The 16833-nt window shown below is 32.0% G+C and overlaps 2 protein-coding genes across 3 annotated transcripts; both read right to left on the minus strand.

Moving 5' to 3' along the window:
* Nucleotides 1-364: 364 nt before the first annotated feature.
* Nucleotides 365-9600, minus strand: LOC130494508 (probable zinc transporter 12). 2 transcript variants are annotated; one of them, XM_056985927.1, is made up of 4 exons: nucleotides 8692-9600; nucleotides 3496-3645; nucleotides 1804-1836; nucleotides 365-637 (listed from the first exon to the last, which is right to left on the minus strand). In XM_056985927.1, exons 1-4 carry the CDS (start codon nucleotides 9283-9285, stop codon nucleotides 365-367), a joined length of 1050 nt encoding a protein of 349 aa, XP_056841907.1. In that variant the 5' UTR covers nucleotides 9286-9600. The 2 variants fall into 2 exon arrangements, with proteins under 2 accessions (XP_056841907.1, XP_056841908.1); XM_056985928.1 differs by lacking the exons at nucleotides 365-637; nucleotides 1804-1836; nucleotides 3496-3645 and adding an exon at nucleotides 6358-6925 and having other exon boundaries at nucleotides 8692-9589.
* Nucleotides 9601-9970: 370 nt separating this feature from the next.
* On the minus strand, nucleotides 9971-10744 carry LOC130512620 (uncharacterized). Its single transcript, XM_057010786.1, has one exon. The coding sequence runs from the start codon at nucleotides 10648-10650 to the stop codon at nucleotides 10333-10335; it is 318 nt and encodes a 105-aa protein (XP_056866766.1). The 5' UTR covers nucleotides 10651-10744; the 3' UTR covers nucleotides 9971-10332.
* Nucleotides 10745-16833: the final 6089 nt, after the last annotated feature.

The raw sequence follows: 16833 nt of genomic DNA on the forward strand, positions 1-16833 counted from the left end.
AGAGCCAAAGTTGTCAAGAGTTATTTGATTCATTACAAAATCATCCATATGTCATTCTTTCTTCTTTTGCTTTGCAGGTTGTGGAGCGATTTGCTATGTCTGTCTCCTCTGTAGTTGCTGCTCGTATGTTCCTTGCATACTACGTCACGAGACGCTGAGGTTTCGATTTACATTCCATTTTCTCATATAAGTAGTCAAGAGCTGATAACATCTTGAACGAAATTGACTGATATATCATTGTATCCAAATCTAAGTCAAAATGATATTTGATTTTTGTCTAAAAAGTCTCAAGTAACGAAAAAACATTTGCAAAGCCCAAAAACTAAAACAAAAAACCTCAACAAACAAAAAAACAAAAATTTCTTCAAGCCCATACAGCTAAAAGGGACATCAAACCAGCCCCAAGAACCAGAGAAAAACTACAAGCCAATTGTATTTTCATACTACTTTGAGCTTTGTGGTTCATGAATACTGGAGCTACCAAATCAACAAGAGCCATGTAAATCAAGATTCCAGCAGCTGCAGCGTTAAAAAAACCGGACACTTTTAGTGCCATCGGGCTATTCTCATTGTAAATCTCAGCTACTCCAATGCCAATTCCGATCCCTGCTGGTGCCGTGAGTGCAAAGTATAGAAGGATATAGAGTATCATAGATATTATTAGCAAATATTGTATATTTATTATATAAGATATTACACATATTTGTATCTACATAGATTAAGAAATATCACTAGTATAAATATGTATGTAGTCCTAACTATTATTCTTATGAGAGTCAATATACATTTCTTCCAATCATCTACTCTCATCATTCTCTAATATGGTATCAGAGCTACAATGATCTAACGATCTGCTCCGTTTCTGTTTTTCTTTTATTTTCTTCAAGCTATATAGCTTCTTTATTTTTATTTTTTTATTTCAAGCCATTGAGCTTCTATTATATATTTTCTGTTAAGCTATATGCTTCGACCATTCATGTTCATGTGAACGTCTGAATCTAAGCCATTGAGCTTTTTGTTATTCAAGTCTATCATAGACCTCTGAATCCAAGCCTAGTGCTTCTTTATATTCATGGCTCTCTTTTATCTTTATAATTCTTAAGCCATCATGGCTTCACTTCCAAAATCAAAGCTTAATGCTTCTTGTTTTGTTTTTTTCCTTTTCTTAAAGCCATGGAGTTTCTTATTATTTAAGTCTCCAGAGACCTCTGAATCTATTTTTTTTTCCTTTAAAAAAAAAAAACAAAAAAGCGTTTTTTTGGTTCAATATTTCTTAAGTATTAAAAAAAACATAAAAAAAAAAAATTTGTTCCCAAGCCAAGGTGTTTCTTCTCATGCAACTTAGCATGTCATAAAAATGAGATTATGGGTCTGTGTTGCATTCCAACCATCAACGTTTCTAAAGCGTTTGGGCTTGTCAATAAGATCACAACCACCAAAGAAGGCACGTCGTTATCATCACCGTCCATCCATCTCCTCACCACTAGCACAGCCATCTTCCGCCTTTGATCCAAGTACTCAAATCAAATTACCACAAGTCAATCTCAAGCTTGCCATTTCACTACCACTTCATTACCACCTTGAGATTGAGGGGGCATATAGAAGGATATAGAGTATCATAGATATTATTAGCAAATATTGTATATTTATTATATAAGATATTACACATATTTGTATCTACATAGATTAAGAAATATCACTAGTATAAATATGTATGTAGTCCTAACTATTATTCTTATGAGAGTCAATATACATTTCTTCCAATCATCTACTCTCATCATTCTCTAATACAAAGAACAACGCCATAATCCAAATTTTCTTAACTCCAAATTTTGCCTGCACAGAAAACACAGTGTTTTAGTTTGCTTATTTAATCTCTATAATATTATTTGAGAAGTCAGTTTCATATGTGTCACGCTCACGTTGATTCTCAATACGTGAATACCCTTAATGAATTAATTTTAGTCATACCTAATTATCATTACTAAAAATTGTTTAGTTTCCTTTTTATTAATAAAGCTTGAATTATCTTTTTATTATAGTTTATTTATTTTATAAACCCATATATATAGTAAAAAGGAAATATCTATAAATTATATAGATTTTGTATATACAAAAAACGAATTTATTTTTTCCTACTTTATATTTGCGCTAAAAACATAAATAAAAAGTGAATATCTAATAATTTTCAAAATATATAGGTGTATATATATAATTAAAAATAGTTAAGATAATTTTTAAGAAAACATATTTTTATAATGATTATATTTTTGATTAATTGATTTTAAGAAAATTAATTTCAAACAACGTAAAGTGATCATCTAATATCATTAAGAAAAATTATAAATTAAAATTATTTTTTTACCTAACTTTCATTGATTAAATTATAAAATGTATTCACAATTCTAAACAAGTGATGATTTACCAATTATTATGATTTAGTTTTTTTTTATAAATATTCATATATGTACATGAATTTTCAAATATTATAAAATATGTTCATGAATGCAACTACAATATTGTATGTGTGTTTTTATCTTTTTAAAAATAAACTTACCAAATTTTATAAGATTTATAAAATATATTACAAATATAAAAGGATGAACTGAACTAAATTAAGCTAAGAATAGTAATCCAATTTTAATATTATTAAAGTAAAAAAATAGTTGTCCAATTTGAAATAATAGATGCAAAACATACCAAACAATGAACACTTGAACTGTCCAAAATATTATGTTTGAAATAAGATATCTAATTAAGATGAAAACACACGGATAGATACAATCTTTTGAATTTCTGGGTGTAACTACCTTACGAATTTGAAATTAATCAATGAAGTTTTGGAATATTTCTGAATTGGTTTGCTTATTCAATTCTCAATCTCTTAGCACATTAATTTATTTTATATAATTTTCTCCAAAATAACATATATTAATATTTTAAAATATTAGAAGTAATTATTAATGCTATTCTAGCTTTATATTTCTTTTCTCAGAAAACATATATTAAATTATAAGAACTTGTATAAATATATTTACAAATCTAATAAAATGAACCAAACTAAATGAAATTAATCTAATTTTAACTTAATTAAAAAGTGTTGTTTACTTTCAAACCAAATATGAAACTTAACGATACCATACATGAATTAATCCAAATTACTATAAATAGAATCGCATATCTAATTAAGATGAGAACATAGTGATACTTAATATTATTTCCATGATATAAATTAAAATAACTTAAAAGTTATGAACAAATGTATAGATATATCTATATAATGATATATACAATTCCCTTTATTCATCATAAATATAAGTTATAAAGTTACTTGAAAGTTATAAAAAACATATGTAAATATTTTACAATTATTATGATTTGATTATTTTATAAGTATTTATTCCCGTGCATGAGCACGGGAGAATCACCTAATTATAATTAGTTGGTAAAATCATAAATACAAGAGAAATTAAGAGAAAGAGATTTAAAAATTACCTCAGAGATGCAACCACCAAGACCAAACCCTTCAAAGAGCTGATGGAAAGTGATTGCTGCCAAGAGAGGCTTTATTGTGCTTACACTCGGAGATACTCCCAGAGATATCCCTATTATCACTGAGTGAACCACAATCCCCAACTCCAATATCTAATAACACCATAAGAAAAACAAAGGGAAAATTGCTAAAACCAACTCAAATATTGATTGCAACCCTAAAAGTAGACCCTATATTCAATCAATTGCAAACCCAACCTAAATGGGTGTAAAACTACTATTTAGCCCTTGTGACCAAACAAAAAACATAAAGTTATTTTACTGTTCTGTCCTTCGTAAGTCTACACATAACAAACGTAGTCTACATATCTGTAGACGTCGTACACAGTCTACACTGTTGACTTAATTTGTAGTCTACATTTTAATTTGATCTAGTTAATTACGTTTAAAAATATATAAAATTATTTTTTGTGAAATTATTAATTAATCATCAATTTAAAGGCTAATATAAAGTTTATAAACTAAATTTGTATATAAGTGAACAACTAAAAAGAATATATATTGATTTGGTAACCATGTGAGACAATGTTTATGATTTAGTAACAAAATGTCACATAACATGTTATATCTTTAATGGTTAGATCTTCAGGGTTAGATTTAGATTGATTTTTTTTTGTTTAAATTAATATATAATTACTAAGTAGTTTATATTTTGTAATTTGATATTTGATACAATAAAATTGAGACTCTTTTGATTATCAAATAAACATTTAGGGTTTGAGTTTTGTGGTTTAGGGTTTCGTAGATTTACAAATCAGTCTACTTTGGTGAGTGTAAACTGTCTTTTAAGGTCTATTCTCATCAAATTTAACCTAACCGGATTTAACCAAGTAAATTATAACCTAATTCAATTTAAACCAAGCCTTAACATTTAGGGTTTGAATTTTGTGGTTTAGGGTTTCTTAGAACAGTTTGCATTTTTAAATTTTTTTACAAAATATCATTATTTTAAAATTAAGTGAGTTCTTTAAGAATAAAAATGTAAAATCATATACTATAACTATTAAAAATAAAGAAAAAAAATTAATAAATCATATATAAAAATTATCAAAAATAAAGAAAAAATAAATAATGAAATTATCATAGTAAACTTTCTAAAAGGTCTACTAAGTTACAATAAAATATACTCTAAGAATTTTAATTTTAGTAGACTTCAAAAGAAGTCTACAGTGTCGTAAATTTTAACCTAGTTTCATTTTTGTCTCCCTATATAAATGAAATTTACACAACCTCTCTCCAAAATGGCTGCATATCTCACTTCTCTCTAAAACTCTCTCCCTTCTCTCTAAAATTCTCTCATTTCTCTCATATCTTTCTCATAATATTATCTTGTTATATTAGGTATTATGATTCATGGTTTTCATCATCTCCTTTACAAATGTAAGTTTTAGATCTGTAGATTTTAAATATGTACTTTTATGTTATTTATTTCTCACAATATTATCTTTTTTGTAGGTATTATTATATATGGTTTTCATCTTTTCCTCTAAAAATGTAAGTGTTAGATCTATAGATTTTAAATGTGTAATTTTATGTTATTTATTTCTCACAATATTGTCTTTTTTGTAGGTATTATCATTCATGATTTTCATATTCTCCTCTATAAATATAAGTTTTAGATCTATAGATTTTAAATGTGTATTTATATGTTATATTCAAATAAAATTATAGATCAATCTCTGTGGATTTAATTTGCTACTATTTTATCTTATAAATTCTATTTTGAAGTATTTCCAGATTTAAAACTAGATTTACATTTAAAAATGTACACATATTTTCCAGATCTGAAAAATATCAGATAGTGTAGACTTCTAATGAAGTTTGCTTATAAGCTAAGGCTAGTAGATTTCATATTAAACCACAAGATTTTAAGTAGACTTCATTGAAAGTCTACAAAAATATGAATAATTTTTCCTATGTTCTTTAAATAATTTTATCTAATTTTGCAGATATTTTTTTCCATGGTTGTTATCTCCTCCTCCCAAAAATGTAAGATTTACATCTATAGATTTTAAATATGTTTTTATACTTATATTTAAATAAAATTACATATTAAAACTATGTCTTTAATTTATTACTATTTTTTCTTTTAAAATATATTTTCTAAAGTTTTTTAGATTTAAACTCATTTCATATTTTAATGTATATATTTTTCATACTTAAAGAACAAAAAAGAATTTCTAAATGTACACTAATAGATCTAAAAATTTTCCGCTAGTGTAGACTTCAACTAAAGTCTACTAAACCATAAACTTTAAGTAGACTTAATAAAAAGTCTACTAAATTATTATTTATATTTATTCTTATGTTTTCTCATAATTTTATCTTATTTTGCAGGTACTTTTTCCAAGATTTTATTTGAAGCATCAAGATTATGAAAAATCAAACACACTAAAAACAAATATTTAATAAAATGATTTGTAATAATTTTTCATAACAAAATATTCATTTGTAAATAATTGTTTGATGCATAATTTATAAATATTGTATTCATTTTTTAGTTGTGTTTCACTTGTATGATATTATTAATTTTTGTTAGCTGTCAATTTTTTACATAAGATACTCTAATCATCCAAACAATTAAAACTGATGTAGTAGGCTTTTGTACCAGACTTGTGGCTGTAACAGACTATGTAATTTGCATGCAGCAGACTTCTGTGAAAGTCTTCTGTAAAAGAAGACTAATACTTAAGTCTGCTGCTAGACTATCATGCAGCTTCTTTTGTATCAGATATTATCAGTATTACTCTTATTTTCGAAATATTCATCACAAATTCAACAAAAATACAGTAGACTAACCAAGAAGTCTACGTTAAAAGAAGATTAAAACGTAAGTCTGCTCGGCCGAAATCAGCCATGCAATAAACATGTCAAAAGACCTACAAACTCAACATTCATCACATAAGACATCATCCAAAGCAACAATACAACTCATAAGTTCAACACTGACTAAAGACCCACAAATCAAACATAAGTTCAACACATAAGACAACATCCAAAGCAACAATACAAGTCATAGCTCGTCGTCACCTCCAACTTCTAGTTGACACTGGCTTGATGCACAAAGGCATACAATTTGGGTCTTACATAACTCGATAGAGTTCCGTACTTGTCTATCACTCGTGACATGCATAGGAGTAGTATCCGGATCCATTTTCTCTAAAAGTACGTCTGGTAAGGAATATGTCAGCTCCACCTTCTCGGTTTTCTTGTCCAGATCATAATCTTCTTGTGCCATTTCAAGAAGTTCACCATATGTACAACCATCATGCACAAAGAACATTCTCCTTTTTTTCCATTTATCAACCACAAACTCCCACAAAGAGCCTTTCACCACCCATTCTCCATACACAACAGGCAAATTAAAAATTACCTGCAAAAATAATACATTTACGAAATTAGCGACCAATAATTTTATGTTTGATAAAATTATAAACGTAGACTTCCAGAGATGTCTACACATGTTATCTAACTACATACTCAAACCAAAAATTCGATAGTTTCCTAATTATAAAATTTTATCTTTTAAAAATAGTTAAGAACAATTAGTATTAACTAATACACAATTTGAAACAAAAAATCTTGAAAATACATTATGAATAATACACAAATTCACTTTTTATAGATTTTCAAGAGTAGACTTTCGTTACTGCCAACAAAAACATAGACTATCATATAGGTCTACAGTTTGAGTTAGTTTTTGCAATTGCAAAATTCACGGGTTACTATCTGTATTTAAAAAAAACGTTGTGATATTACACAAGTAGACTTAGTTTTCAGTCTACATTTTGAAAAGGTTTGTTTTTGCAATTGACCAGAACTCATCCCAAATTTGACTTTGAAAAGTAGACTTCAGAAATAGTCTACAGTTGAAAAGTAGACTTCATGAACCGTCTACATTTTTTTTATTTTTCTGAACATGTTAGTTTTTGCAATTGACCAAGTTGACTTTCTAAAATTAGACTGACACAAACGTCTACAACTGTGTAGATGTTATATGAAGTATACGCGATAATCCGATGGGTTACTTTTGCATTTGACCAAAATAAAATAGTAGACTTCATATGCAATCTACTTTTTTTTTCTGAGTTCAGTAGACTGAATAAGAAATCTACACATTTTTTCCATCCTGGTAAACTTTTAAAAAATTTAGTCAAATACAAAACTAACTTAATCAACGGAGTCAAAGTTTGGATCAAATGCAAGACTGACCTTCTGTAGACTTTACTAGCAGTCTACAGTTTGTAGACTGATTCGGAAGTCTACTTTGAAAAGTCAAAAGTTCGGTCAAATGCAAAAATTAACCTCTTTACGTAGACTTCTTGGTAAGTTTACATACTATTTTTTTTTGTTATCAAAGGAAAAATCGTAGACTTCCAAGAAAGTCTATTTTATAGGTTTTTAGCATTTTGGTCAATTGCAAAACTAACCTGTGCGTTGACTTGTAGACCGCAATTTAAGTCTACATCTTCCCGTAGACATACAAAACAGTCTACTGTCGCGACACAGATCTGAAAAATGACGAAAACCATGAAAACAGTAATCTTTTTCCGATGTAAAGCTTGTTTCCACTCTTTTCCACCATCCAAGCTCCAAATATGAATAAAAGGATCCAACTTTGCCTACTCACAACAGTGTACACTCGAAAATATGAAATTATGGTTATGAAAATGAAAGTTATGGGAGTTTTTTAGATTGAAATGGAGAGGAAATGAGAGGAAATAAGAGGAAATAAGAGTTTTTTTGTTTAGAATCACAAAAAAGTGGTTTAATATTGAATTTTTGAGGTTTAATGAGCTCAAAAATGGTTGTCAATGGTGGTTGAAAAATTGATGATAATGGCATTGTTGTAAATAAGAAGAAATGTTTAGGGTGTTATAGGTTTTTTATTATTTTCGAAATTATTAAATAATTAAATAATAATGGCAATTTTGTAAATAATTTAAAAGCATAAGGATAGTTTGGAATTTTCCATGGTGAATAGTAATGACAAAAAAAAAGAGGTTGGTTTTGGGGTTGAATTGAATTTGTAGGTTGGTTTTGAAAGAAGCCCAAAAACAAAGCAGCATGTTATTAGTACTACTTAATTGCCTTAGCAAGTGTGTTTGTCTAAAACTCGATTTTACTGATTTTATTTACCTGTGTTACGATTCTTTTCCTCAGATCATCTTGGGGAACAAGAAAAGAGCCATGAGAATGTCCTTGTGAGGCATGAGTATGAGCAGAGCCAACCTCCATACCTCCATCGGTGCTCACCGGCAAGGTCTTAGCCTCCTTCTCCAACCGAGATCTGTTCAAACATCCTGAAGCAAAAGACTCAATCAACATGGTCAAGATCGCTCCAGCCATGGCGACTAGTCCCGTCATAGGAAAATTCCCCCACGGTGGTTCTTCTCCTATGCACGGACTCTTGAGACTCTCGGTGGCATCTGGAAGGATGTGGACGAAACCAGTGGCTAAGATTACTCCTGCGGCAAATGCCTTAACAAACATGAAGAAGTTGCTCTCTGACTTGAGACCGAAGATAGGTAAACATACTCCGAATACTCCTGCGACTAAGATGGAGAAGAAGGCTCCGATCTTGTATTTCAGAACCGTTTCCTTCTCCGCAGCGGAGGCTCTTCCGCTAGAGCCACCACATTCGTTTATTACCTCCGTAGCTGAGACAAGAAGAGGTAGAGTAACCAACAAGAAAACGAAAGCTACAAGCAGGGGTTTTGAGAAGCAACACATCTTTGGCACTTGATGTACACGTTAGGGTTTTTGACCTTTTTTCTCTTCCTTTTTGGGTTTGTAACAGTGAATAACTCACGCTGCTTATTTATAAACATATTTTTGTTTACAGAGGTTTATCTGAGGTATAAAAATCTTGTTTGATAGATTAGAGATATTAGGCCCTAAAGATGGGAATTTGTGTAATGTTGAAGAGACAATGTCGACATGAACCATTAACAATGTTGTTATTTGCAAAAGTTTTCTGTTGACATTAGAAGCTATTATTCGGAGATGACGACATATATAGTGTAAGAATGTCGTTAATACTTATTAGTTCCTGGTCAAAAAAATGGAAAAGAAATAGCCTAACTTAGGCAGTTCGTATTTGATGCAAAATATTTTTTTTTGCTATTTAATAGTCTTAATGCAAACACCAATGGTGAAGGTATATCATCAACAGCAGTATCTAAACCATAAATAATAATAAATAGATTTTGACATGTGCTTAGAAAATATGTGCTTAGAAAATATGGAGTTGTTTTTCACTTATTGATTTGATGTTACAAAAACGAAGATTAAACTAGATAATGGGGTTCTGCCAAAAAAAAATATGCTTCTCATATGTTAACCAATTATATTTTGTGTAGCACAGTTAGTTCAACAGATAATCAGTATAACTATTCTTTGAATACGAGAATTCTGCTTCTGCAAGAATAACAAAGCCGAAGTTAAAGTTTAAATTTCATAATAGCAGAGCCCCTTTTACAAAGTCGTTGACCTTTTTATAATTTGGCGTTTTGTTACTGCATCATTGATCAGCGACTTTTAAAATTGATTTTTTCAATCCAAAGCCCAGAAACTATGGCTAACATCATTTACAACTATTTTTTTTCCAGATGGTTATATTTGTCTTTAAAACATGAATAATCAAATTCACGGTGTACTCTCTTTTTGCTCTGTTTCTTTCAAATCTCTGCATTTGTTTTGTAATTCATTTAGTATATACAAACACATACTGTTGAAAGTATGTTTCATATAAAACTAAAAGAGACAACTAACTTTTTTTTATATATGTTTCACTTTCCTGGAGAAGTAAAAGGGCGCGATCCTGAGAACAAGACCTGGGAAGACGTCATCCGGGTCATGGATATGCGGGTTTCTCTCAACTATAAAAGGGTCGCCGCATTTATCGCCGATGGTGTGAAGCGTTTCTCCTTCTCCAACGACATAAATCTCTTCGCAAGGTTTCTCTGAGAATTGAGACCCTCTAACCGAATCAGAAGCGTTGTTCTCACGAACTGATAACAAAAGTATCAAAGACAACAACACAACAGCAGAACACCAAGCGGTCATGTCAGAAGATGCTGTTCTTGAATCGCTCATGCCTTTTATCTTTCTTATATAAACTAAGAATGAATTTTGTCCAAAAAAAAACTAAGAATGAATATAGATTGCGCTCGTGTCCATCCATTACGTGCGCTCGCGTTGTTTATATTGGTGAGAGAAGTGAGGGCATTTACGTCGTTTGGCTTTAGGGGTTAATGTGTTGTGTCGTGTTGGTTCGGTTAAGAATTGTGATGCAGGTAAACGCTCAGGCTGAAGGAGGTTTTACCTCTTAGCCACTTTCTCAACTATTCCAGACTCCCAACATCCTTATCACTTATTGTTATGCGTCTATTTTATTTTATTCTTTTAGTAGAAATTTGTGTCTATATCAGCCAACACTCTTGTTGGGAAATATTGAATGTATTTGTATATGTTATGCTAAAAATATGGTATTCTGTATATGTAGTATACAAAAACGGTAAACCGCTCCAGGTGAAGGAATGTTAAATCATCGGTGGTCACTAGTTAGGAATATCTAAATATAGATAGATGCGAACTTGGCTTGCTTAACAACACTAGAACACTATGACCATCCGACCACTAATACATGGTTAAAATTAGCTAGCACTTCATTTGTTTGTAAAAGATACATTTTTGTTTCACAAGCATTTTTTTTTGACATCTTCACAAGCATATTAAAAGCTGATTTAAATACATTGTTTTCCAACAGTTAGTTATTTTCATAATTTTAAACAACAGTATTTAAATAAGTATAACTAAATTTTGAAGTTTACAATTTACCATTATTAATAAAAATTGATTTTAATACAAACTTTTATATTGATTTTTTTAGAATAGTAAAATAATAATCTGGAAAATAACATAATAAAAATTATAAAAGATTACAAATTAGATACTATGTGTATGGGTGTTGGATATATGTATATTATATAATTCTTAATAACTTTTAAAGATTTGAGTAATAGAATAGTACTTCGTTGTAAAAAATGGTTTATGACACTATATTAGCAAGAGAAATGGAAAACTTCGGTAAAATTAAGTGGAGCCGGCAAATAATGTCGTGTAAGTCATACTATTAGAGTATCTTCACTGAAGTATTATTTTCTTCTATAATTTACACTAAAATAGAGTAGTCTTATTATAGAATAACTTTTTTTTTTCTTAAATGGTGTTATCTTATAATAGAGTTATTCTATAGAGAAACATATAAAAGGATACTACATTTTTACTATAAAAATAGAGTAATAGCATCTCCAGTGATATACTATTTTTCTTCTATAATTTATACAAATAAAGTAACTTTTGCTTTTATGGTTTTAAATCTATAATATAGTAACTCTATTATAGAGTAAAATATAGAAGATTGTGATTTTTTACTCTATTTTTAGAATAAAAAATGATATTCCTCTATTTTGATTTTATAAGAGTTATATCATTAGAGTAAAAATTATTTTAGAGTTACTCTATTTCAATGTAAATCATAGAGGAAGAAATAAAGAACTATTGGAGATGGCTTAAGAAGATAACATCATTTCACATTTTTCTCTATAATAGAATAATTTAATTATAAAGTATAAAATAACACCATTAAGTAAAAAAATTACTCTTTAATATAATTACTCTATTTTAGTATAAATTATAAAGAGAAAAATTAGTTTCACCTTAGATGCTCTTGGCTTCCACAAAAGCCAACTTTCCAACTACCTTTTTGATTGCTTAATTAACCTCACATATTATGGATGGCTTTCAAAATAAGAAATTACAAAATACCCTATGCATTTGAAAAAGTGGTTCACAAGTGTTCGTTATCAATGTTTTTTTTGTCAACGTGTTTTGTATGTATCATTATCCTTATGATATTTTTAGTGCGATACTTTCTCTGTTTCGTAATAGATTATGTTGTTTCAAAATAGATAAATATTTTGATTTTTTTAATGTTTTTTAACTTTGCTGAAAACTATGATACTTTCTCTGTTTCATGATTAATTAGACATTACAGTTGTTTCTGTAATTAGTTGAATAAATTTTAAATTATATTTTTAAAATTATTTTTTAGAAAAAAAGAAATTTTTTTAATCTTTGTGTAATGAGTCAAAACTTTATGAATTATGAAACAGAGAGAATAGTATTTTTTTTCTATACCTATGTGATATATAAAACACAATTGTGGATTTGTGGGTTTGATTTTTGAGTGGATGCGAAATGGTGGAGAGAGGCTCACTTGAAAACATGTTTTGCATGACCAAATAGAAAGGCTTTCCGGCGAAGTCTTCCTTTTTGTGTGTCAAGGTGCTTGTTGCGCAAACGCAATTTTTTAATAATATTGTGAGAGATGTAAATTTCAAGAACGTTAAATTCACATGTACTTGGTTTTTTTAAATTGTTTTTTTTTTTTTTTTTTTTTTTTTTTTTTTTTAAATAAAAATATATTATAATCATCCGTAAAAACGGGATTTAGTTTCGATTACAAACTCGACTCGAACAAAAGCTTCCATGCCTATATATTACAACAACTAGCTTCGCCCACCCACTAAACCCGGCACATTCCGCTAGAGTGTTTTTAATAAACCTAGAAATCGAATCCTGTTCTCAACCATTAACGAAAACCACGAAGAAGTGAGGTTCTCCTCGTTACCGAGGATGCCAGGAGTCCCCGCGTCGTTTCTGGAGTAGCTAGGTTTCGATGAACTCGCCGAAGCTTATAATCGTCACCACCGTGAAGCACAGAACGCTAATGAAGAAGGGAGTGGAAGACATACCATCGGAAAAATGCTCCAATCCCGCTGTACAACCCCACAAGCGCCACAACCGAACTAAGCCTAAAAGACCCAAAGGTCTAAGAAGCCCAAATCGGAGAGCAAAAAGACGGGACGAGACTACCGTAACACCCTGAAACCAATAAAGCTCTGAACCTGCAAAAGAAACTGAAACAACACTACTTCGAACCCGCCAAGGGAAGGCTGAAGCATCGGGATGCGTTGAACCACCATTAGGAGTCACCAAAGCAAAAGAAAACCCACAAACCACGCGAGCCTCTAATGCCAAGCCCAACGCCGCCTCCGAGAACCGGAGAACGGAAACCTCTTGCGGACAGGAAACAGAGCCGGTGACAACGACTCCGAACAAACAATGAAAGACAAGAGCTTAAACACCGAGAAGCTTGTCGACGAGCTTCTACGGCATGACTGGAGACAAGGAACCGGAAGAGGAAAGAGGAATGGGTGAGGACTCGAAATGTCGCCTCAGATAGGCCATTGACGACCTCACCGACACCGCGACAATCCGAACCACTACGGACCACCACCGGAAGGGCTAACACGCGCCAACACCGCCGGCTAAGCCCGCTTTCGAGTAGACCAACCTCCAAAACACCCACGGCAAAGGTCACACGAGGCTTGTCCTTCCTCGACACCGAGAACAAGACAGAGTCTCACGACCACCACCACTCCGCCACAAACCAAGGATAAGTAGACCACCGGATCTACAACCAGATCTGAAAAACGAAGCCTCGAAAACCTCCTCGTCGAACTGTCGTCTCGCAAGGGCAAAGATCCACTTGACTGTCCCTAAAATCCGACTCCTCCAAGACCCAACCCAACACCCACTGCGCCACAACTCCAAACACCAGCAAGCTCACGACAGGCCAAGCATCATCTCGAGCGGAGCCTAACCCAAAGGAACCTCCGGAGCCAGAACCAAAAGCAAAGCAGCAGAGAGGGATAGATCCCGGACGAGCAAAGAGAAAAGAGTAAAGGGAGGAGGAAGGGGGAGCCGACGCCGGAGAACGCGCTCGCACGCGCCAGAGACGTCGGACCCAAAAGCTTATCTGATAATGAGAAGTCGGGAGAGAAAGCAGATGAGATGAGAGAGAAAGGTCTTTGAAGTTTTTTTTTTTTAAATTGTTTTTGCAGCTAGTCTCCAACTAATAGTAGTTGTAGGTCTTTTAGTTCCAACTTACAAGTTACAGCTCAACCATTTTCCCATTTGCTTTGACTAAACCAACTTCGGCCTCGTTAATTAAAAAAATTAAAAAAGTTAAAAAGATAAAAAAAAACGATTTTTTTTTTTCGGCTAAATATTACTTTATTAAGAATACATAATATCTGAATACAAAGTTGAAGTTAGCCACTTTGGTGGGTAAACTTTACAATTACTAAAAATAGAATTTTTAGGTCCATGTTGAACAAGAACATGAGCTGCTTTATTTCCAGCACGTTTAACAAATAAAAAAGATGTTGATGAGAGCTTGTTTGCCAAAGCTGTGATTTCTTCTAGAAGATTTTGGATAGCTGGAACGGATAGTTGTGTATTTATGGTATTAACCAAAATTTCAGAGTCACCTTCAAAAATCATATTGCGATATCCTCCGATCCAAACGTTCTGCATTGCGACAAGTAGAGCCTTCGTTTCAGCAACTAAACTAGAATGTGTTGTACCCAAATTAGCAGAGCCCCACATATAAGGATGACCATAGCAATCTCTTATAATCCAAGCACCACGTACTTGGTTCGAAACCGAATCATAGGCTGCATCATAATTACACTTTAAAAAACTTTGAGCTGGTCGTTTCCAGATTGAAATAGTTGAAGAAGTAATATCTGCATTGAAACTGGTACTTGTAGCAGTTGGTATATGTAAATGAGATATCCATTCTCTAACATCAGCAGAAGCATTTTGTTTGGTGACTTGCACTGAGAGAGATTGTTTCCTAAAAAGAAGACAGTTCCTTTTTTTCCATATACGCCAAAGTAACCAGAAAGGTAACCATTTTTGATAGGGAGAAAGGGAGTCAAGCCTTTGAAGATGCATAATGAACTGAATCTTGCTGTCTAAAGAATCATTAGAACATAATGGAGCTGTAAATGGCAGGTTTGAAATTCTCCAAACACTAATCGAGTCAGGGCAAGTAAAGAAACAATGATCTATTGTCTCTTCTGCCAGACCACATCTCTGGCATATAGGATCTAATTGCATTCCTCGTGAATTTAGTCTTGTGGCTGTTCCTATAGCCTTTGAGAGAATACGCCACAGGAAATGTTTAAGCTTAGGCATAATATTTAACTTCCATATTTTATGTTTTAGTATAGGATTGCCGTATGGAGCCGCAGGAGCAGTTGCTAAAAATTCCAGTGATTGTCGAGCAACTCTATAACCAGACGCAACCGTATAGTTTCCATCTCGTGTAGAACCCCAAATCAGTTTATCATCTTTTTCTGTCTGACTTAAAAAGATCTGTGTTACAAGATATTGATCTTCTTCCCGTAGATAGGTTTGTAGAGCAGTATGATTCCAATGTTTGTAAGGAGTCGTTTTAATCAAATCCCGTACCATTAAATCGGTGGGCGTTGTCGTAGAAGCTGGTCGAGGGGAAGCTGCCGATAACCAGTTGTCTTTGAAGACACGTATATTGTTGCCATTGCCCACTATATAACTACATCCCTTTTTCAATATCTCAATGCCAGATAGCAAAGAGATCCAACCATATGATTGTCGTCGGCATTGTCTTCCTTCTAACAATGTTTTGTCCTTGAGATATCGAGCTTTATAAAGTCTTGAAAATAAACAGTCCGGTTTGGAATGGATTCGCCAAGCTTGTTTTGCAAGTAATGCGTCATTAAATTTTGGTAAATCTTTAAATCCAAGTCCACCGTCCTTCTTTGTATACTGTAATTTCTTCCAAGCCACCCATGGCAGACCCCTATTTCCATTTTGACCCCACCAGAATCTCATTAGAGTAGCATCTATCTCTTGCGTTATAGCGATAGGAAGTTTAAAATGAGACATAGTGTATATAGGAGTCGCAATTCCAACTGATTTAATTAACACTTCTTTGCCAGCCGGGGAAAGAAATTTAGTACTCCAGTGCGATGTTCTTTGTTTAACTCGTTGTACTGTTGACTGAAACATTTCTCTCTTTTTGCGTCCAAATTGTTCCGGGAGACCTAAATACTTCCCGCCACCACCATGATTGTGAATCCCGAGAATCGCTTTCAAGGAATCTTGTTTAGAACCAAGGACCTTTGAACCAAATGTGATTACTGATTTATCTTGATTAATTTTTTGGCCCGAGCATCTCTCATAGATTTCAAAAACTTCTTTTAATGCTTTGCAATTTTTTTGATTAGCAATGCAAAAGAAAAGTGAATCATCTGCAAAAAATAAATGAGTAATAGATGGAGCTCCATTACCAATTTTAATACCGTTGATTTTCTTACGCCT

The sequence above is a fragment of the Raphanus sativus genome, chromosome 5, assembly GCF_000801105.2.
Source record: "Raphanus sativus cultivar WK10039 chromosome 5, ASM80110v3, whole genome shotgun sequence".
In the NCBI taxonomy this organism is placed as follows: Eukaryota; Viridiplantae; Streptophyta; class Magnoliopsida; order Brassicales; family Brassicaceae; genus Raphanus; species Raphanus sativus.

Bases quoted from the DNA above. Each gene is read 5' to 3' on its own strand.
- LOC130512620 (XM_057010786.1), bottom strand. From the start codon at position 10,650: ATGAGCGATTCAAGAACAGCATCTTCTGACATGACCGCTTGGTGTTCT.
- LOC130494508 (XM_056985927.1), bottom strand. From the start codon at position 9,285: ATGTGTTGCTTCTCAAAACCCCTGCTTGTAGCTTTCGTTTTCTTGTTG. The intron at 3,646-8,691 runs GTAAATAAAATC...TGGTGTTATTAG, and splicing joins GGAAAAGAATCGTAACACAG to ATATTGGAGTTGGGGATTGT. The intron at 1,837-3,495 runs GTAATTTTTAAA...TTTTCTGTGCAG, and splicing joins TTGGTGGTTGCATCTCTGAG to GCAAAATTTGGAGTTAAGAA.